This window comes from Erithacus rubecula (genome assembly GCF_903797595.1).
Source record: "Erithacus rubecula genome assembly, chromosome: 2".
NCBI lineage: Eukaryota > Metazoa > Chordata > Aves > Passeriformes > Muscicapidae > Erithacus > Erithacus rubecula.
In genome coordinates, this window is record NC_136685.1 from 107852232 (window position 1) to 107873307 (window position 21076).

At 45.4% G+C, this 21076-nt stretch overlaps 1 protein-coding gene across 5 annotated transcripts in view; it reads left to right on the plus strand.

Annotated features, from left to right (window-relative positions):
- Positions 1–1047: 1047 nt before the first annotated feature.
- RTN4 (reticulon 4) overlaps positions 1048–21076 on the plus strand; it is a 38988-nt gene continuing 18959 nt past the window's right edge. Inside the window, exons 1-3 of one of the 5 annotated variants that reach the window (XM_079298528.1) lie at positions 1048–1620; positions 14474–14530; positions 15333–17765. In XM_079298528.1, coding sequence (XP_079154654.1) covers positions 1167–1620; positions 14474–14530; positions 15333–17765 — 2944 coding nt within the window. In that variant the 5' untranslated portion in view covers positions 1048–1166. Of the gene's footprint in view, positions 1621–2000; positions 2193–8069; positions 8106–14473; positions 14531–15332; positions 17766–21076 lie in introns of those variants that run through there. The other 4 variants (XM_079298530.1, XM_079298529.1, XM_079298534.1 and 1 more) reach the window with 4 other exon arrangements.

The following is a 21076-nucleotide window of genomic DNA, read 5'->3' on the forward strand; positions in this document are numbered from 1 at the left end:
CTTTCCTTGAATTTCTTCTTCCCTTTTCCTTCCCTCTTTTCTTTCTCCTCTATCCTTTCTCTTATCCCTTTTTCCTTTCATTTTTCTCCCTCTTCCTTCTTCCTTTCCTTCCTTTTCCCCTTTTTCCTTCTTCTTTTCCCCCTTTCCTTTCCTTCCTTTTTTGTTTCCTCTTTCCTTTCATCCATTTTTCCCCTTTCCTATTTCCTCTCCTCCCTTTTCCTTCTTTCCCTCTTCCCTTTCTCCTTTCATTTTCCCTTTCCATTTTTTTCCCACAGAAGTTGCACAATTTAAGTTCATACTCTAAAAAGAGGATGAGATCTGTTCATGAAGCTGCTTTACACTAGCACGGGTGGTTAAACAAGTCTTTCTCTTTTGCCAATGTCTCCCCTCTGGCTTTTTTTTTTTTCAGACAAGGGAAGGTTTTTGCATCATGTTTTGGTTAAAACTTCCATTCCCATCGGAGGAAGGCGCTGGCTGACTCCACTTCCCGCCCCAGGGGATGAGCCTGCGGCGGCCGGCGCGATGCCCAAGGAACAGGATCGGGATCGGGACGGCGCCTCATCCTTCCCCATCCCCGCAGGGCGGCGGCGCCCGGGATGCCTCGGGATCCTTCGGGCACATCCAGGCCGAGAGAAGCCGGGCTAGGGCGGATCGCTGCCCGGCGCCATCCGTACCCGAGAGCCCAGCATCCCCTTCTCTTTCTGGAAATCGCGGAGTGTTTCTGGCCCTTTGGAAACAAAACAAGGGAATGACACCACTCCTGGTAGAGGCGAGCGGTGAATCACGCCGGGCTCTCCCGGGCTGTCTGTCGCGGGGGATGCAAGGTCCCCGGGCCGTCCCCATCTCCTTGGCCGCCCCACCCGCGTTCTCGGCTCTGAACTTTACCCGACTTCCCAGCCCCGCTCCGCCAGCCCCGGGGCCGCCCCCTGATGCATATTCATGAGGGGCCCCGCCCTAGCCCGCCGCTCATTGGCTGCTCGCTGCCCTCTCCCGCTCCCATTGGCCGCCGCCGCCGCCGCTCCGGGCGAGGGGCGGGGCGGCCGCGCCCGCGCCTCCCGGGCGGTGACTCACAGGGCGTGGAGTGCGGGTCCCGCAGCGGCGGCGGCAGCGCAGCCCGCGCCTCCCCCCGCACCGCACCGCTCATTGTTCCGCCCGCTCCAGGCACCATGGACGAGCTGGACCAGTCGCCCCTGGTCTCCTCCTCCTCCTCCGGGCCAGCCCGGCCGCAGCAGCCACAGTTTAACTACCAGTTCGTGCTCGACGACGAGAAGGAGGAGGAGGAAGAGGAGGAAGAGGAAGACGAGGACGAAGACTTCGACGAGCAGCTGGAGGTGATGGAGAGGAAGCCCGCCCCGGCTCCCGCCGCAGCCCCGCAGGAGCGGCCGCCGCAGCTGCTGGACCTCGGTGGCCCCACCGAGCCGCCCCGCCCCGCCGCTCCGGAGCCGCCGCAGCCCGACTGGAGCCCCCGGGGAGCCGTGTCCTCTTCCTCCTCCTCCGCCACCACGCCGTCCCCCGCGCAGGAGCAGCCCCCGGCCCCCGCCCGGCCCGCGCAGCCCCAGCCGCCCAAGCCCGAGCCTGCGGTTGCCCCGCGGAGCAGAGGGTCCTCCTCCGGCTCAGCTGGTGAGTGCTCCCGCCCCGGTCCCGGGGAGGGCGGCGGCGGCCGGGGGAGCCTCCGCCCGAGCCGCTCCGCTTCTCGAGCCCCGCTGCCCCGCCGAGCGGTTCCCTTTGTCTGCCGGCCCTCGGCCGCCTCCTGCGGCATCGCTCCCTCCCCTCAGCCGCGATCGGGCGCGGCCCCGCTCCCCGCCGCACTCATGCTGGAGAAAGGGCTCCCCCTCCCCTTTCTTTCTTTTTTTTTTTCTAATTTTTTTCTTTATTGTAATTTCTTCTCTTTCCCTCCTCCTCCCCTCTGTGTTATGCTAATGGCGGGAGGGGGAAGCGCCGCCCCGGCCGCCGCCTCGCACATGGGCCGCCCGGGGGCGAGGCCGCCGCCGCCGCCTGGCAACGGCCGCGTCGCGGGGGGAGCGGGGGGCGAGCCCGGGGAGACCGGCCGAGCCCGGGGAGACCGGCCGAGCCCGGGGAGACCGGCCGAGCCCGGGGAGACCGGCCGAGCCCGAGGGACCGCCCGCGGCATCCTCGCCCCTCCGGCCGGTTCTCTCCCGGCGCAGAGCCCTCCCCTCGCCGCATTGTCCCGGGTACGGTTCCCCCCGGAGCGGCCCGGCACTGCGGGTTTGGGCGTGGGAGCGCGGGGGAGGAGGGAAACATAAGATACTTGTAGTCTTACTCATGTTTAACACAGCGCCTGGAGGGAGGGGCGAGGCGAGGCACTGCGGGGCCGCCGGCCCCTCCACCTGGCCTGCGTGGGGACGCCGAGCCCCGGCCGCGGATTGCGGGGCTGAGCCCGGCAGGGACCCGCTGACCCAGGCAGGAATGTGCGGTAGCACAAAAGCTGCTCGCTGCTCTAGGTGTGGCAGTCCTGCAGAAGAATGTCAGCCTCGCGTCCTGCATGGCCGCGGCTTAGCCACGGCTGTCACCTGGGGCTTCTCCGAGGCGTCGGCTCGTAATGGGAGGGTTCGGCGGAGCACAGAGGGTGTCACCCCCAACAATCGCCCGACTGCCAGAGCCCTTCTCAGGGCTAATCCGGGAGCTGACCCGCATGACTAATGCTTGCATGCGGATTGCGAGTGTGCTTGGGCTCCACTTCTCCTTAATTCACAGCACGAGAGCTGACTTGAGGCCATTAAAACAGTGAAAAGGAACAAATTAATGTGCCTTGAGATCATCGTGGTGTGTGCTTATCTTCGTTGCTGTTGTGGTGTTGGTATGTTGCAAAGATGCAGGATTGTGATAATAACTAAGCGCCACAGTATAAGGGGGCATGATACTCAAGATCTAATCAAAAAGAAGCATCTGGAACATAATTTTAAAAAAGGCCTGTTAAAACCTCAGTTTAGTTTTTTTCAGGGGAAGTTTCACAAGGCATTTTATTTGCATGTGTGATAGGACTTTGTGGTTACTTGTGCCTTGTTACTTTGTGTGTTAGGTGTGTCTTTCTCGAAGCCTACTTTGTTTTGTTCTTCTGGAAGCCCTCTGTGTAGCAATATGCCAAGAAGATTAATTTTTTCTGTTTCCACCATTTGGAGGACAGATGATGACAAAAGCTTGCAACAGACTGAAGAGGAGGGATTCTATATGATGGATGAACAGAGTTTTTTCTAGGCGTGCTCTCTGAGTGGAGCTCTGGATGGTTTAAACACAACTGAGTGGAAGAAATAGGATCTACCTAATCATGTTACTTTGAAAAGGAAGGATGAAAGTGTTTTCTGGAAGTGATTTGTTTGGGTTTGTTTTTTTTTCTCTCTGACCCCTGAAGGATAAGGCAAAAAGAGCACAGTAATTCCTGAAATAGCTCTGTGTTCGAGACCTAACTGTGAGAATTGCGTAGTATAGCTGAGAAGTGGCATCAAAGAGTTATTTTAATTTGTCAGTGATGATTAATTTAGGGCTCTGAAGTAAGGACTGGCATCTGGGGGAGGCCTGGTTTCCAAAGACAAGGTGTTGTAACACAATGCTCATCTAATGATGAGTTGAAATATTAGAAGCTCTCTACTTGAAACTCCTAGATGAGAACAAATGATGTTGATAAAAGCATTGCCAGGTTTCTCATGAGCACTTTGGCCTTCTCAGATGCAGGAGCACTTAGTTTCCATCATATTAAATATCCATTTAAACACCAAATATTTGTTAGTTTTGCATTCAGCAGTGGGTGTTAAAACTGTCTGGGTCAAGATATTTGGCTTGGCTTCAAATGACTTCCCTCTCAGTCATGCTGGGAGACTGGCAAAGTGAATTTGCTGCCTGCAACTGGTGGCAGGGTGACCATGGCAGGGACAGCCACGTGGCCCTGTGGTTTGCTCTCTGCAGAGTTGAGGTTTCACTTTGAGCTCTGCTGTTTGAATTTAAGGTATAACTGAAGAATTACAGTCTAGAAACTTTGGGGGAAAAAAAAATCTCTTTGTGTTTGAAATCTAATGTTTGATTTATGAGGATTTGAGGCAAATAACTTTGAAATTCTGTTTCCAGGAGGAAATGCAAGTATGCAGAGAACAGTAGGGCTTTTTTATCTGCAACAATTGGCCATAGTGCTGCTTTTTGGCAGTGGAACAACAGCAAAAATGTATTGCCTGCTTGATGGCCCATTGAAATGGATTTTATGTATATATGGAGGTGTTCTTAAAAAAAACCAAACCTTTGCAATTGCTTTTAGTTACACACTTAAGAGTATTCAGTATCATTGTGACATAATTATATGTAATGCAAGTCTCTGGCAGGGTAACAGCAGCCTACCTTCTGAAGAGCTAATATAAATATTTGCAGGAGGAGAAAACAAGCAGGAGCTCTGCAGTCAAACTTGGGTCTCATGAACAATTTCTGGGCTTTTTGTGCTTGCTGTTTTATGAGTAGCAGAAACTACAATTCTGGAGAGATTACTGCTTAAATGTTTTGATTACCTGAATTTACATAGGGTGCAAAAAGCCCCATCAGTTTGAGGTAGTTATACATGGTCAGAGTAATATTCCCCCTCTTTTTTTTTTTTTTTTTTTTTTTCTGCTAGCTGTCCAAAATAAGAATAAGCAGTGCACTATGATGAGTAGATACCACTTTGCTTTTTCAAGTCCTAGACTCTGCAGCAAAAGGAGGATCATATATCACTTTTCTGGAAGAGACTGGTGTGTTTTCAAGTCAAACTGCACTTACCAGAAGCCTGTACACAGAATCCACCAGACTGGCCCTAGGCCAGCATGCAGAGAGAATAAAGATGTTTCCTTGTGTGTCTGTTGCCTTCAGCTGACCTGGGTTAAATACATATGCAAATGTTGTGAAGAGCCAGTTTATTCATTTGTCCTGCTTTTCCAAGTGACTATGCAGGATTTTTTCTTTAATTCATCCATGCTGAGGGGAGGTTTCAGGAAGCTTTGCCAGACAGTGTCAGGCAGAGGTCAGCAGAGCTGCCCGGAGCTGTCCCTGGCCAGGCTGAGCCCAGCTGCAGGAGGTGCTGAATAAATGCAGATCTATACTTGCTTCTGCTCACCCAGCAACTGAACCTTTTACCCTGCACATCCTGCATTTGCATTTTATATCAATTCTAAACCAGCATATTTGCTCCTCAGATTTTTTTTTTTTCTGTTGTGCTGCTGTGTCTGCAGGGACTCCTCCAGAGGAGTCGTGTGCATTTTAAGGACAGGATGCAGCATGACTTGGAAAAAACAGAGCTGTGCTTGAATGCTATCATTGGTGACTTTCACTTGCACCTTTCTTTTATTAAAATGTGTACTCACTGATCTTCAGTGTTCCTCTGAGGTGCTAGACATTTTCTCTTCCCAAGTATAGTCAGCAAATCTCTGAGGGAGGTGTTCATAACCTGAGTTATCTAACTTAGAATGTTTTTTTTTAAATTCTGTTGTAAAGAGGGGCATAATCAGCAATTTGACTGGTATGCTCAATCTTCATTTTCAACTTTCATATTCCCATGTTGGTGAGGTCAACAAAGGATCATTTATTTATTCAGTTTTATTCATTGTCATGTGCAGTGTCTAGCACTGGGGCCTGCTTCTGCAACTGAGCTTTGTAAGAGTTTCAGAAGGCAGGATGTCTTCTGGTAAGCACAAGAGTGTGCAAGGAGAGTCCTGCCAAGTTTGATGGTATGTTTGCTTTGTGTGTGTATCCCTGGACTTACTTTCCAGGATAAAACCACACAGCTTCCACCTACCCTATAATGATGTAGCCCTCAGGGAAGCTTTGAATTGCACTGGGTGTTTTCCCCTTGGAGATGAAATCCTACAAACCACAAGTTAGGAGACAGTGAAGAGCCACTGTTTGTTTGTCCTCATTCCCATCCTCCCAGCCTGTACTTAAGGAATCTTGGAGCATGGCTATGGAGTGACCACTGCCTTGTCCACCTTGTTGCACCACCACTGGTGGCCACAGAAGCTCTTTCTTATCTCACAGATAACCATAGGCAGCACACTCATGGAAGCTGAGGGGAGTTTTCAGGCTTCCCACTCAGAGATTTTCTCAGAGTTGCTGGGAGAGCAGATGTTTTCCTTTTTCTTCCTCTTCCTCCAGCCCAGGATTTTGGAGATCACTCAGTCCAAGAGTGTGGCTACTTAGCAGGAGGCATTTAGGCATCATTCTCCTTAACCTGGAGCCCAGTGTTCCCATGCTGCTGGAATTCTGGGGGGCTCTGGTGCTGGCCACACAGTTTTGAGGGGATTTCAAGGCTTTGTTTTCCTTTTCCCATGTCCATTCTGCCACACCCAGCTGCTTGCTGGCTCAGGGCTCTCATCTGAGCCTCTGGTCTTTGTGTGCAGGGGAGGAACAAAGGGTGGTTAACCTTCAACTGGAGCACTTGGTGTGCTGGAGTTGCATTTCTTTATTTTCTGTTAATATTTTGACAGAAGCTTCTTATTTTTTTTTTTTTATTTGTGCTGGCAGGTTTCTATAGTAACTACGAAACTCAGAAAAACTAGCAAAGCATAGTTCAATCTGCAAATGTCTTTTGGGTTCTAGTTTGGAGGCAAGGAAATAATTCTTGGTCTTTTATTGGCTAGAAAATAGAAAGCAACTTGGAGCTTACAGGTAAATTGTCTTGAGATATTCAGAAATGCTTATACATGAAGTAGGAGGAAAATTGTGTAACTATCAAGCTTTAGAAATGAAAGAAAAAAAAAGAGCTATAATTGCCAACTAAAAATAGTGAACTGTGAGGCCTCAGTGGAAAAATAATATTTTAATGCAGTTTAAAAAAAATTTCTTTGTTTACTATCTAAAATAGAAATCACTCCTGTGTATGCTTTGGAAACACTGCATAATACCTTCTACTTATTCTGCAGTCTCAGTTTTTAGGGCAGCATAGTGCAGCCAGCACTGAGATCCTGCACTCCAGACAAATGACATGCTTGGTGGATGGCTTTTTAAATTGGTCTTTCCATCAATAAGAACCATTACAACAGCAATAAAATAATGGCCTTATTAATATTCACAAAGTCTGAGAAAATCAAATTTTCTCAGTCAAATGTTTTTTATCTTTCAAATGGAAATAATCAATCTGCTGCCAACTGTAGCTGTCAAAATATGAAGATTTTAAGTTAGGTTAGATTTTATGGCTTTAAATTACTACTTTCCACCATGATTTTAATGGGTTTGTCTCAATTTGTTGCTTTCTGATGTATAAAGAAAAAATACTTTTATTTTTTAAAATTTTTTTCTCCCTTCTTAATGTAGAATAACCAGTGTGACCCTCCCTGGCTTTGCTTTGTGTCTGAGAAAATACTCCCAGCTTCTGCTGGCAGCTTTTTAATGAACAGGGCAATCATGTCATCACCTTCATCAGCCAGGGAGAACATGTTAGTTAAGATGTCTTCAAATCAAACACAAGACTGAGATAAATATAAACTTTCCTGTTGCCAGTTAAAAATGTTCTCAGTCTGTCAAAATCCTCCTGCTTATCCAGTCAGCACTGGTTTGTGACAGTTTTCTCTGAACCCTGCTGTCCCCTCTTTTCTGACAGGAGACAGAATTCCTTGGTGCTTGTTGTGTGTCCCCTGTGTGTGGCAGGGGAAGCAGTGCCAAGGAAAACAGATGAGAGACAATGTGGGAGACCTTGCAAAGCAGCCTGGAGCTAGAGCAGGAAGGGACAAGCAAGGAGGAAAATGGCACTGGGGGCACAAAGGCTCCTTTTTGTGGGCTTCAGCCAGGTCTGTTTTAAATTGGAAAAAAACAACAACACCCCAAAAAAACAACAACAAAAAAAAAAACCAAACCAAAACAAACAAAAAAAGATAAATGGTTGGGAAAAATGTGTACTCTCCAAAATCTCTGGTAGTGCTGTTGATACCTGATCTCCTTGATTGTCAGAACATCAAGACTCTGAATCTTCACACTTCTGTTTCCTTTTAATTAAAAGACATTCTACAGATATTAATGGCTACATAGAGTCCATGTTCTTGCTCCCTGTTTTTCATATCTTATCCATCAGATATTTTATGCACCCATTTGTTTTTATTTTGCAGACTGTAACCTCTTGTGTCAGAGACTTGTCACAGAAGGTAATGTATTGGGAGGAGATGCCAAAAGAAATCAGTAGCATCTCATCTCCATTCTTTAAAGATTATTTTAGCTAATAAATACATTCTTCTGCAATGATAAGGTTGCTCATCTAAATACTGCTTAATTTGTTTAATTGTGGGGAAAGCAGGGAAAAATCCATCTGTACAAATCAGTGAAAGGGAATCTTGTGATTGGTATAATCTCTAAAATTAAATTGGATAATGTCTGCATAATGATAGGATTTGCATGGCTCTTTAGACCTCCTGCCTTTGAATAAGTTCTGATGTAATTACTATATTTTTCTGCCTTGTGACACTGCCAGAACTCAAATTTCATTTTGTTGTTTCAATCTATGCTTAGAGTTTGGGTCTTAAGGAGCAGTTACTTAGTTTTTAGAGGAAGTATCTAGGGGTTTTTTTTGGTTACAAATGTTGCCAAAGACTGAGAACTTGGATTTAGAGCTGTTTCTGGCTGGACACACGTGGTTGCACTTGGCTAGATTGTTTCTTTCTGCTTCTTTTTAATCAAAAATGTTGAAACAGTATAAATTGGTGCCTGTAAATGCTGAATCTGAGAATGTCCGTATTTTTGATGATTCTGAATTAATTTTTAGCTTTGCTATTAAATACACTTGGTTAATATATTAAATATGGTTGTGATTGTGGAGTGGGTATTTCAGGCCATGAGAGGTGGGCTGTGAACCGTTGGGTTAATTGTGGACACCTGACTTCAATAAAGGGAGGCTTTGCCCACCTGAGGCCAATTTGGGTAATCAAGCAGAATTTCTGTGATTGGGCAGTTGTACAGCCAAGGTCTGTGGTACTGAGCTGTGCCATTTACTCCTCCCTGAGATCTCAGTGGTGCTCAGGAGCTGAACAGTTTTCTCTTTGTTCTTGGGAGGATTTCATTTTCTCGTGGTGAGCTCCTGTGGATTGCTGGGCTGGGAGAGGTACGTGCATCCTGTTTCTAGAAATTCTGTGTACTTGGTAGGCTCAGCTGTGAGAGTTTTTTCTTTGTTTGTTTGGTTTTGCTAACTAAAGATGCCAGATAAAATCTTGTCCCTGCTCTGAGGGACTGAGGTGATGCTCAGTGGATGAGGGATTTTTAGCAGAAAGTGGCATTACAGAACCACTCTCTGAAATGCTTTGGATCATGTTCTGGTGCTGTTGATCAAAACGGTTGCAGCAGTGTCTGAAGTATTGAATGGCCTTTTAAAAACATCCTCGTGGTGGGCTCTTAATTTGGCAGCCTGGGAATTGTAAGATGGAATGTTGTGCTGGAGCCATGACTGATGTCTCTGCCTTGTGCCCCTCTGTTGTTGCTTTGGCTGGCACTTGGGTATTGCAGGGGAGTGGAGCTGCCTTTCTTTTCACCAAATACCTGATTTAAAGGAGCAGAAGTGGCACAGACCTCACCTCCCGGTGCTGCACAGTCTCTGTGCTGCTGGGTAGTTTGTCTCAAGTGGAGCTATTTTAAAAGAGGAGAAGCTGTGAAATTGGACCATGTAAAGATGATATTGAAAACAACTTGCCTAAACCGGTTTGGTTATAGATTTCTGCTTAGACAAGAAAATGTTGTTTGCTGGAGACCTGTTTGCAGAAACAGGCTATTTAAAATGCTTGTTTGGAACTTGTTTTCTTCATGCATTTCAAGTAGTGCAGTACAACTCTCCCTGCAGGTGATGCATGATTCCACTTAGCTGTAATTGCCATGAAGGTCTGAAATGACCTACAGCTGGGCTTGTTAATGATCAGAGATCCTGGCTCCTTCTGTGATCCCAGCTGTGATGGCCTCAGGATGTCCAAAATGCAGCTCCTCTTCCCCCCTTAAATCTCCAGCAACTCCCAACTTCTGTAGCAGCTTGCACACTTTCCTCTCAAGGTGTCCAAATAGGTTCTTAAACTGGGAACTTCTCTTTAAAAACTTAGAACTTAACTAAAAAGAGCCAAATGACAAAAACTAATTATTTACTGTGTCTCTGCAGCCTGATCTAATGATATGGAAAGGTGCTATTAATAGCTAATGTTCTTAATCTTGAATAGTTTAAATATTTGGTGAAATCCTGTATTTAGAACAATCGCATCATAACAGGAGATGATTTAAATGGAGTTTGTGTAGGCAGCTGCTTTTCTCAGGAAATTCTTGTGAAGTTGTGTGCCCTTGTTTTGTACTGCACTAGGAAATTAGGCATCCAAGAACTTGAAATAATTAACTTTTAAATGGCCACATGTGTTGCTAAACAGCTTGAGAGAGAAATGCTGCTGAGGCAGCCTCCACTGTGAGCTCATGAACAACTTGGTGCATTGAAGGAACAATTTCTCTTTCATATCTGCCCTAGAGGGGTTGCTGCAAATGGAACTTTTACACAACGTGTGACTCATGTCACAGATGCCATTCCTTGGAGTATTAATTTTACCCTGTTTTCCTTTATTGTTAAATATTTATGTTAACAGGAGAGGCCTTTCACAATGTCCCACTGTGGGAGGTCTAGCCTGTTAGTTTGGTATCTTGCTCATTTCCTGAGCTTGCAAAGGTGAAATGGATTCTTAAATATTCCATTTTTGTGAATTTTCTTTTAAGGTTAGCACACATTTTCCAGCAAATTAATCTAGGAGGTGGTTCTGAAGGCTGAAACTGCCTTCTAGCAGCCTAATGCAGTCTCCTGCCAAAGCTAAACTGGGCATCAGGTGAAGTTTGCTCAGTGTTTCTCTGGGTTTTGTCTGTGTTAATGCTGAGCTCATACACAAAAATAAGAGCCTGCAGAACAATAAAGGCACTTGAGCACAGTCCTGCTGCTGCTGATTGGAAGGAGGCACATGGGAGCAGATGGAAGGGTCCTTCACTTACAGAAATCCAGTGAGGAGAGATAGGAATTGTTCTGGCTCAGTCCTTGTTGTCTCTGACTAAACTGAAGTCCTTTGCTTTTCTTTGGCAAGTATGTTTTGTGGGAAGAGAAAAGGCTCCTTTCCCATTAATTGCTTTTATTGAAATTTTCGATTTGCTACTTTAATTTAAACTTTTTTTCTCTGTAAATCTTTGCAATAACTTTCATTTCATTAATTGTGTAAGAAATCTCGTTTATTTCTCTACTTTGTATCTGAAATTTTGGATTTAAATGTTAAGTTATATGCTGGTAATGTCAGCATCTTGTAACATCAGCAGTTAGTGGGAAATCAGCAGAAATTAAAATGAGGGTTTAAAATTACATGTCTTTGTCACGCTGGTGTCAGGGTTCTTTATTTTTAAACAAAACTGAAATCTGATTCTCGTTGGGGAATGTTATGTTTTAGCTGAAATCATAATGCAGTTTTGAAATATGAGACTTCATGCTGATTAAAGAAGCAACAGGGCTGTTTGGTGGTTTTTTTTTGTTTTTGTGTTAGGGGGTTTTTAGGGAATTTTTAATTTGCAGAAATCCAAGGTAAAATTGACAGAATGTTTCTGGTTAAAACCAGGAATGCAGTCAGGCTGAGTCTCTGAAATTCTCTTAAAAAGCCATCAATTGGAGTGCTTCAATAACTCATATAAAGTGGTACCACTCATAAATGAGAGGTCAGCCTTTATCTTGGCTGCAATGCTGAAAGTACTTTACTAACTTGCATCATAATGGATTTTTGGCTGAAAAAATTTGGAGTAAGAGCTCTTTTCATGAGATTGTGTTCATTTTGAGGTCTCATTCTTTGTGTTTCATGGAACAAAATCTGTCTTCTGATGGAAGTGTCACCTGAGCAGTTTATCTTAAGGAGTTTAAGTTATGATTTGTAAAAAGTTGTTTGTTTTTAGTTATGATTTGTAAGAAGATCACTTAAATTTTTTCTGTATGTGGGTGAAGCTTTGTTGTAGTGAAACTCACTTTGTATGTCAGTTAAGGTGTTTTGAATATCTGCTTTTGCTTGACAATATTGCTGCTAAGAGCTTGATATATTCAGAAGCTTTTTTTTCCTTGGTTCTGTTGTGTTGCTTGCTTGGCTGTTTGTTTTTGTCACCTAATTTCTGCCACTAAGATGCAAATAGGAGAAGCCACCCCTGGTGATGGATCCTAGAAGTGTCCTACTTACCCACAGAGCTGTGTTTCTGAGAGATTTCTACCTCCACATAGGATGTGGGGGTTCTTCAGCAGTGTCACTGCTGGAAAAAATCCCTTTCACCATGTCACTTCAATTGCACTCTGCAGAGAGTGGAGGTTCAGTCAGCACCAGTGCTGATGGGGAGTTGTCCTACTCCATTTTCCCTGCTTGCCTGGAGGTGTTACACAGGTCCCACAAGGGCAGGAGAAAGCCCTTGTATCTTTTTGTTTCAGCAGGAAAAATGCCTTTCTGGTGTGGGTGGAGGGAGAGTGGGTGGTTCTCCTCAGCTGCTTAGGAAATGCTGCTTTTATGTAATCTCTTTGCACACTCCAGCCATGTGTGGAAAATAAAGTTTGGGTGTGGACATAATATCCTTCCATTAAGAGAACCTGGGAATTCAGTGGCTGGCAGAGCAGTTTTATGGTTCTGTGTTGGGTAAATGGAAGCCAGACCTCAGAAGGAATTTTTGCTTTGTGCTGTCTTAAGGAAACACTGAGAAATGAGAGCCCATGCTCTTAAACCCAGTGCCCTCCCCCAGAAACTGAAACCTCTCTGTCTGGAGCTGGAAGGTGTTCAAAAGATTTAAAATGTGGAATTTTTGGTGGAGATTGCAGTTGGCCTTTGGACAGGCAGGGAGCTGCACCTTTCAGGGGTGATTTGTGTGTTTTCCCCTTCACCTCCTTGCCTCCCAGTGGACTCTTGTGTTTGTTTGCCCTTCCTCCTGCATTTCCAGCAGTTCTGTGACTCTGTGTCATGGACACATCACTTGTCCTCCAGTGTGGTTTTTGTCCTTAAAAGCTTTGCCACCATTGAACTGTGACACTGCTTTAGTGTGCTCTAAATTTGGAATTGAGGTTTCTCTCTATATGGTCCTAAATCAGAAAATGTAATTTTTAGAAAACTGAGCAGAAATGTCTTTGGCCCAGCAGGAATTGAGGACCCTCCTGAATACCCAGTCCTATACTCAGCTTTATTTCCTACTCTGTTTCCTGTCATCTTCAGGTGATACTTGTAATCCACAAAATGCAACAAGAGACAAATGTTCTGTGAAACAAACCCAACTGACTGTATAAATGCAGGAGAGGAGACTTGATTTTTGGAACACTGCTGGTGGGATTAACTTGAATTAGCCAGGCAGGTCATGAGTGTCTGCAAATGGCATCACTTCTGCACAAGTCACAGCTTAGTGCCAAAACACAGCTTAGCTTTATGCCTGGCCTGGCTGGGTTATTATTTGTGTGCTGCTGCAACTACCATATTTCTCACTTCTTGCCTTTCATCTTTTCAAATCAATTGCTTCTATTTTTCTTCCCTTTTAATAATGGTTAAAAAAAAAGGCAAAAATATCCCCACCTCTTTTCCTTGATTTTGTCCAGGCAAATAGAAAAATCAAAGGTTGTTGGTATCTGTACTGAGAATAAAAATGTGATGTGCTTTAATATAATTTTTTTTGCTCTGCTAATGCAATTTATGTAAATTGCAAATATTCTTTTACAGCCTGAATTTGAAAACTTTATGCCCTTCTCAGAATGAAATAAATTTACCTAAACGGTAAAAGTAAAGCCAACAGGCCATGATGGACCTGGGAAAAACACTGATGCTGACACAGAAATCCAGAGAAGGGCTAGTTTTGCTTTGCCTGTTTCCTCCTGATGGCTGGTACTGCAGCTTTGAGTGGAAATTGGAGAACTGGGTTTGTCTTGGGAGATAGTGAGTTTAAAGCAAGCTCAGCAAAGCCAGAGAACACTCCTTGGACCATGCAAAAAAAAAAAAACCCTTAAAAATAAAGGCTTCCTCTGGGTGCTTGTCTGTATAGTACCAAAAGGAAAAGAGTAAAGACACAAAGCAGATGGCATGGCCCAAATTGGCTGTGCCTGAGGAGTGCTGTGGCTGTTTCAGAGCTTGCTTTAGTCATTTGAACTTTCACCAGTGCTCAGTTGGGTTTATTGGGGCTGCTCTCCCACAAGGGTGGGGTGTGGGGAAAGCTGAGTAGGGACATTGTGCCACTGGCAATGGCAGGTGTAGCTGCCCAGTGGTGTGCAAGGTCAGGAATGAAAATAAGAGAAGCTGCCAGGGTGTGTCTCACCCTGCGGTTGGTCACTGGCTTGGAGGGTGGAGATCCCTCAGTGAAGATCCCATTGTGAATGGGGAAATCTGGGTGTGGGCTCTCCCAAATCTCCTGGCTCTCATGGTGCTGCTCCCTGGTTCTCTTGGGTTTATTGGGAACTGACTCCTCGTGTGCTTTCTCCCCTCTTCAGCCTGGCCCTTCCTTCTGCTGAGGTTATTTGTTTGTTTTTCAGATGAGACCCTTTTTGCTCTTCCTGCTACATCTGCGCCTCTGATGCACTCCTCTGCAGGCAAGTTCTTTCTGCTCCCCTTTGTCTGAGTACCTCCTGCCTTTCTGACCTCATTAACCCTTTCCCACTAGTCTGCTTCTACTAAAAGTCAGCATGGGTCCAAGAATAGCCTCTGCCACATTTTTCAGTTTTGGCTTTATGGCTAATGTGGTCCAGATTTTAATGCACATTCGTTTGTTTACGTGGTAAACTGTTTCATAAACAAGACAAAACCATCTGTGAATTCTTGGACCCTTGATGCAGGAGAGAAGTTGATACTGTTAACAGGTTAACACATCAGAGCATAGTTGCTTTACTGATTTAGCAGGAAGATTTAATCTACAGTAACTTTCTGCAGTATTTTAAAGAAGTAAAATTTGCACCTGTAGTACTGATTAGTGGTTTTATTAGGTACACTATCCACAAATTCCCATTAAAAAAAAAAAAAGGTGCCAAGAAAAGACTTTGGCACACATCTATGCAATATGTTTATGCCCAAGCATCCACACACCCCCTCTCTCTGTCTCCCCTTGCCACCTTCCTGTTCTGGCTTTAATATTGCCCCCTGTACTTGTCTGGCATCTTCAGCTTTACTGAGATCTTTGCACTGCATAAAGTTGCTGCTTCTTGAGCCTCTTGCTCACTTCTCTCCTAGAAGTGAAATAGAACAGCTTTAAGTGATAGTGTGTATTAATGGCTCGTAGTATTCATGCTAGACCTTGGATGCCTTTTAGTAGCTAAAATCATGTGAACCTGTTGAAAGTTTGCACTGACTTTAAGAGCACTTGCATTCTCTAACTTTCCTTTCTGTCCATGGTCACAGAAGTTATGGACTTGCAGGAGCAGCCAGGTAGCACTAAATCGCTTGGGCAAGAGGATTTTACTGCAGTCCCGCTTGATCCTGCTCCTTCTCTTCCCTCCTTCTCTCCTCTCTCAGCTGATCCCTTTAAAGAGCATGCAGCCTTTGGTACCCTCTCAGATGGATTTTCTGCAAGAGGCACTTACAAAGAGAGCTCCAGTGAGGCTTATAAAGAACCTGTGAAAAATGCCAGAAACCCCTTTCTTGCAGAGGGAAATGATAAAGACATTTCAGAGATGACATATTCGCAACCTCCATTTGCTAAAGAAGAAGCGGCCATTTTATCTCCAGCTAAAGAAAAAACACAGCTAGAGGGCTCTAAAGAATTATCTAACCTGGAGAAAACGCCTGAACAGCAGCTGAAAATGTCTCCAGAATCTCCCCAAGATCTATTTGAAAGAAACAAGGAAGATCTGTTCTACAATAGAGACAAGTACAGAGGAGCTGGTGATCATGGTGAAGAAGGGGTTCTGAAAGGAGACCCTCTTAGGAAGGAAGAATATGCAGACTTCAAACCATTCGAGCCAATATGGGAAGTCAAAGGTGCTAGTCGTGGACTGAGCAGCATGAGAGAGGATGTTGGAAGTAAGCTAGAGGCCAAGCTGGAGAGCAGTTTGGATGACAGATATGGTGTGGGTAAGCTGAATGTGCAGAAGGATTGGGAAAGAGAGAGTGAAGGCAGTGCTGAAGAGCCCTCCTTCCCAAGCACCCCAGAAGCTGTAAAAGAACCTTCGCAGACTTACATCACTTGTACTAAATTTGACTCCTCTCCGAGCCCTGGTGGTAGCAAAGGCAAATCTCTCTCTCCACTAGAGGAAGGCATTTTGGAAAACAGAACCGACGATGAGAAGAAAATTGCAGAGCTGCAAGCTCAGACAAGCCCAGAACAAGGTAAATTTGCTGCAGGAGCAGCTGGGCAGGAAGGGCAGGGAGCTGACCCTGCTAAAGCACAGGGGGTGCCCCCAGTGCCACCCGACAGCACCACAAACATGCCCGAGGGGCTCACTCCCGACCTGGTGCAGGAGGCGTACGAGATGCACGACGCAGCCTGCACCAAGCTGGCCTACGAGAGCAAGATGGACCTCGTGCAGACCTCTGAGGGGGCGCAGGAGCCGCTGAAACCCGCGGCACAGATCTGCCCCCCCTTCGAAGGCTCCGAGGCAGCTCCATCCCCCATCCTGCCCGACATCGTCATGGAGGCCCCGCTGGGCACCGGCACTGCTGGGCCAGAGGCGGCTGCTGTGCAGCTGGAGGCTTCCCCACTAGAAACATTCATGCCCACTGCCAAGTATGAGAATGTAAAAGAGGCTGAAAAACCTCCTGTGTACCAAGAGGCAGTGAATGCACCGCTGACACAGGCCCAGGAAGCAAAGGAGACATTTAAACAAGCCGATGGTGAGAGCAGCAGCACTCCTGAAGATCTGGAGACTCCTTATATATCTATTGCGTGTGACTTAATTAAGGGAACAAAGGTCTCTGGTGAATCTCCTTCTCCATCTTTCCCAGAGTATTCAAAGATGCCGGGAGCAGAAAGCATTTCTCAGGATGTGCCTGAAGACAAGGAACTAGATGGAACACTGTCTCCACAGTTTGGAAAAGCTGGCCTGTTTAATAGCCAGATGATATCTGACTTTGCTGAGGAAGCAAGTGAGGATCCATCTCTCCTCTCAAAAAGTAAATCCACTGAGAGCATTGCAACTGATGAAGAACATGAGGAAGGACTGGTGGATTCAGTAGCTGCCACAGGCAAGCCTTATCTGGAGTCATTCCAACCTGAGCTGGACTCTTCCAAAATTGTTGCTGCTCTACCATCTGAGCCAATACCTGCAAAAATAGCCAAGGCAGATAAGCTTCCTCTTCAAATGGAAGAGCTGGAGGCTTTGGCTTATTCAGCTGATGTATCTGTTGCTATGGAACCAAAAACAGGAGATGACAAAGCTCTCTCACCCATGGAGTCTTCCCCAGTCTCAGTAGAAGAAGACTTTGTGATGTTAAGTCATCCTAAAACTGTTCCTGAATTTGTGACAGAAGCCGCTGACCGAGAAATGATGCACAAAGATGAAGGTGAAGACATCAGTAAGGTGATCCAGGGAGAGAAGAGGCAGTTGCCTTTTCCAGAGCTGCCCTGTGATCTGTCTGTGAAGAATGTAGAAGTAAAAGCTGAGGAAGATACCAATGCCTTGAAAAAGTCTTTGGAGGCTGTGGACAGAGAAGTGCCTGAAGTACCCACCATGTCCTTACCAGCCACAGATACCTCACCTTTATCTGCTGGAAAAGAGATAGTCAGTGTAGTAAAACCAGGAGCTTTTGAGAAGGAAGCTGAGAAAGAAGCTGCTTCTGTTAAAGAAAAGAAAAAACCTACTGCTGTATTTTCAGCAAAGCTGAATAAGTCTTCAGGTAATCTGTGTATGCTGTCTTGCAGTTTGCTGATCTGCATAATTCTTTAGCTAAACTTAAGCATGTCTTGACTTACTCTTTTTAAATCCTTTTCTGTAAACTTTTCTGTAGGCCAAGGGTAACAGAAAATGTCAGTGCCTGCACTGGTATCTTTTCCATGTTCTGATTGCTTTAGTACCTTTTTTCTGTTTATCAGGGATGGACTCAGCATCTCCAGGTTTCTCCTCCAGCTGTGCTGCTCGTGGTCTGTCGGTGCAGAAATGAGTGACTGCTCACTGCAGGCCCCTCCATGGCTGTCCACAGGCTGGGCATGGGGTGGCCTCCCAAACTCTGAATCTGGGATGCTGTTTGCTGTGTGCACATGGTTTGAAGAGGCATTTCTTCCTTTTCATTAACAGTTCACACATCAGACTAAAACTCAGGAAAATACCCCTGCTACTCCTGTATGAGCCTGGAATCTGGGAAAGAGCCTGTGCATCTTCAGCCTGTGTTAGATCAAGGCCAGTGGTTTAAACCAAGTGGGGAACATGAGGGAGCTTAAAATGCAGGAAAAGTGGTCATTAAGAAGTTGAGTGTTCTGCAAACACTAAAATTGGTTTATGCACAGCACAGGTATTAATTTCTGTTTCTCTTTTTAGGTGGGGCTTGCACTTCAGTGTAGTTAAATTTTCTCACAGAAATGTGCAGTTACAGTAGCAGGAAGTTGTATTCTTTTCTCTGAACTGAACACCTCATGAATTCCCAGCTTTTTGTAGACTACTTTGCTTTTTGATATTGCAGCACTCTGCTGCTACTTAAGCTTTGACCAGAAGCAATCACACCAAAAAAACAGCTACTGCAGAAAGCACAGTGCTCTAAATAGAAAAGCAGGAGTTAGTTTGACTCAGCAGCAGTACTGTATTTATGCAGTAGCTGCAGCCTACAGTTCATAAAATAGGATTACAGAATACCCTGAGCTGAAAGGGAATAGCAGGTGGTTTGGGAAATAAGGTAAAGATGGATTTCTTTATATTTACCTTTGTAATTTCTTCTGTCTCACCTCCTCTATACATACAGGTAAGGCAGAAAGGAGAGTTTTGCTTAATTGATAACCTGCACTGCTAAAACTCTGTGTGCTCTGTGAAGGCTCCTCAGGCTTCCAGCAGGTAGAACTGTCTAGAGAGCAGCTGTGTGTCTTGGACTTCATGTCAAGGGGTTAATTGCTTACAGCTCAGACTACTTAAAAAAAAAAAAAAAGAGGACAACAAAGCAAACCACTACTTAATAGAAGAGCTTTAGTGTTAGTTGGTTTTGTTTTGTTTTTTTAAGAGATACCTTTGCAGAGAGTCTTTAATCATTGCATAGATGTAGCAGGCTGGGGGTGGCAGGTCCCTGCCTGGGGAAGGCAGCCCCTCACTGTGGGTCTGAGGAGGACACAGTGCTGCTCTTCCATCCCCGGGAAGCTGCACAGAGCCAGCTGCCAGAGCAGGGAGGAGTTGAACAGTGCCCTGCCCTCCCCTCCATGGCCCAGTGCAGGACAGGGCCAGATCTGTGCTGTGAGCTGGGCTGGGGAGCTGCAGCCTCTCAGTGCTGTGTTCACTCTGGAGGGCAGCTGCACTTTTCATTTTTGACATGCTGTGTTGTTTGGGAAGAAAATATTTTGCTTTATACTAGAGGAACACTTGCTTAAAGCTAAATAGATAATACCAACTCAAAAATGGGCCCTTTTTTTCCTGGATTTTTCTCCACGCTCTGCTGTGTTGCAAAACAGAGAACTGGACTTCTGAGACAAGCCACAAACAACATCAGTTGTCTGCTTTAAATGCCACACTGCTTAGGCACAATTTCAGAGAATCATTGAAGAACTAACAAGGAGGGATTGTTCATCACAAGGCTAAGTGCATCTGTGCATGTGTTTGGCTTTCTGAGTCCACCTTTGTTCTTTGGGGTTTTTTTCCTACCCATCAGTGGAACTGAAATAGATTTCACTGTGTCTTAAGACTTGTGGAATTCAGCTGGTGTGATGGTGTGACTGATGCTTGTTAAAGCTTTAATCTGAGCTGCCTTACTTAAATCCAAGGTTGTGGAATGCTTACTTAACAGTGCTATTTTTTGGGAGCTAACCTAAATGCCAGTGTGTTGTAACTTCCCACAGCCCCAGTGGGCTGCAGGGAGCTAATAGGGATTCTGAAAATGTTGCCAGTACTTTTTAAACTTCCTCACTCCACTGAAGCAAATGTAAAGCTTTCAAGAGCCTCCTGGGTAGGAGGTTTGTTAAATGGTGCCTGCACATCTTTGGGTAATCTGGACAGATTTAAGAAATACATAAAAGCACAAAACCCCAAACAAATTCAGAAGTGTAGGTAACAACAGGAACAATTTCAAGGGCAATTTCTGCTGTCTTGAATACAGTGATTTTTTTCCCTCCAAGTTTCTGTTTCTCAGTAGCTGCTGTATTTGGCTTTCAGCAAATAGCCTTGTTTCTCTGTCACCCTCACCAGACATCACACACACGTTTCTGAGCTCCATCACTGCACTGCCTGGCAATGTGTGACCTCAGAGGGCAGTTGCTGTGGGTTCAGGTGCTGCTGGCAGGAGGTGTGAGCAGCAGGGCCAGCCTGTGTGACAGGGCTTTAATGCCACCTAGTGTTTGTCACCGAGGTGCAACCCCAGTGCCTGCCCAGCAGGAAGGGATCCATCCAGCCTTGGAGACATTCCCAGCTCCTGAAATGAGCTAAATATACACATTACATAGCTCAGCCTTCTGTTGCACTGACCTTCTTCTCATAATCATTAATCCTCCCCAAGCCTGTGCTTTCCACAAACCTGGTTTTGATTGATGGGATATGGAGGGGTTTATACTATTGATGTTATTGAATTATAGACTCAAAACCTCTGGCCACAACAAAGTTATGTACTCAAATGGAAATTGGCAGTTGAAATCCCTCAGTGTGTCTATTCTGAGTGTTGCAATAATATTTGGAAGTAATGGTGAGACCTTTACCAACACTCAGTTTCCCAGAACACCCTTGTTTCATGCTGGGTTTGACCACCAGCTCTGTAGACATTCCCTTCTGATTAACTCTAACTGGCCTTTCATTACAGGCACTCAGAAATGCAGCTAATTAATAATATTTTACATTTCCTGGATTTTCTTGAGGGGCCAAATACCAAGGTGAAGCCCAGGTGGGAAATGTGCTTTGAGAGGATGGTACTAATGCTGAACCTTTCCTTTTTCCTCTTACAACATAGGGACAGAAACCATGTCATTGCATTTGTGTGAAGCTTAAAGGACATTAGAAGTTCTGCCTGATACCAGCTGTACCCCTTTG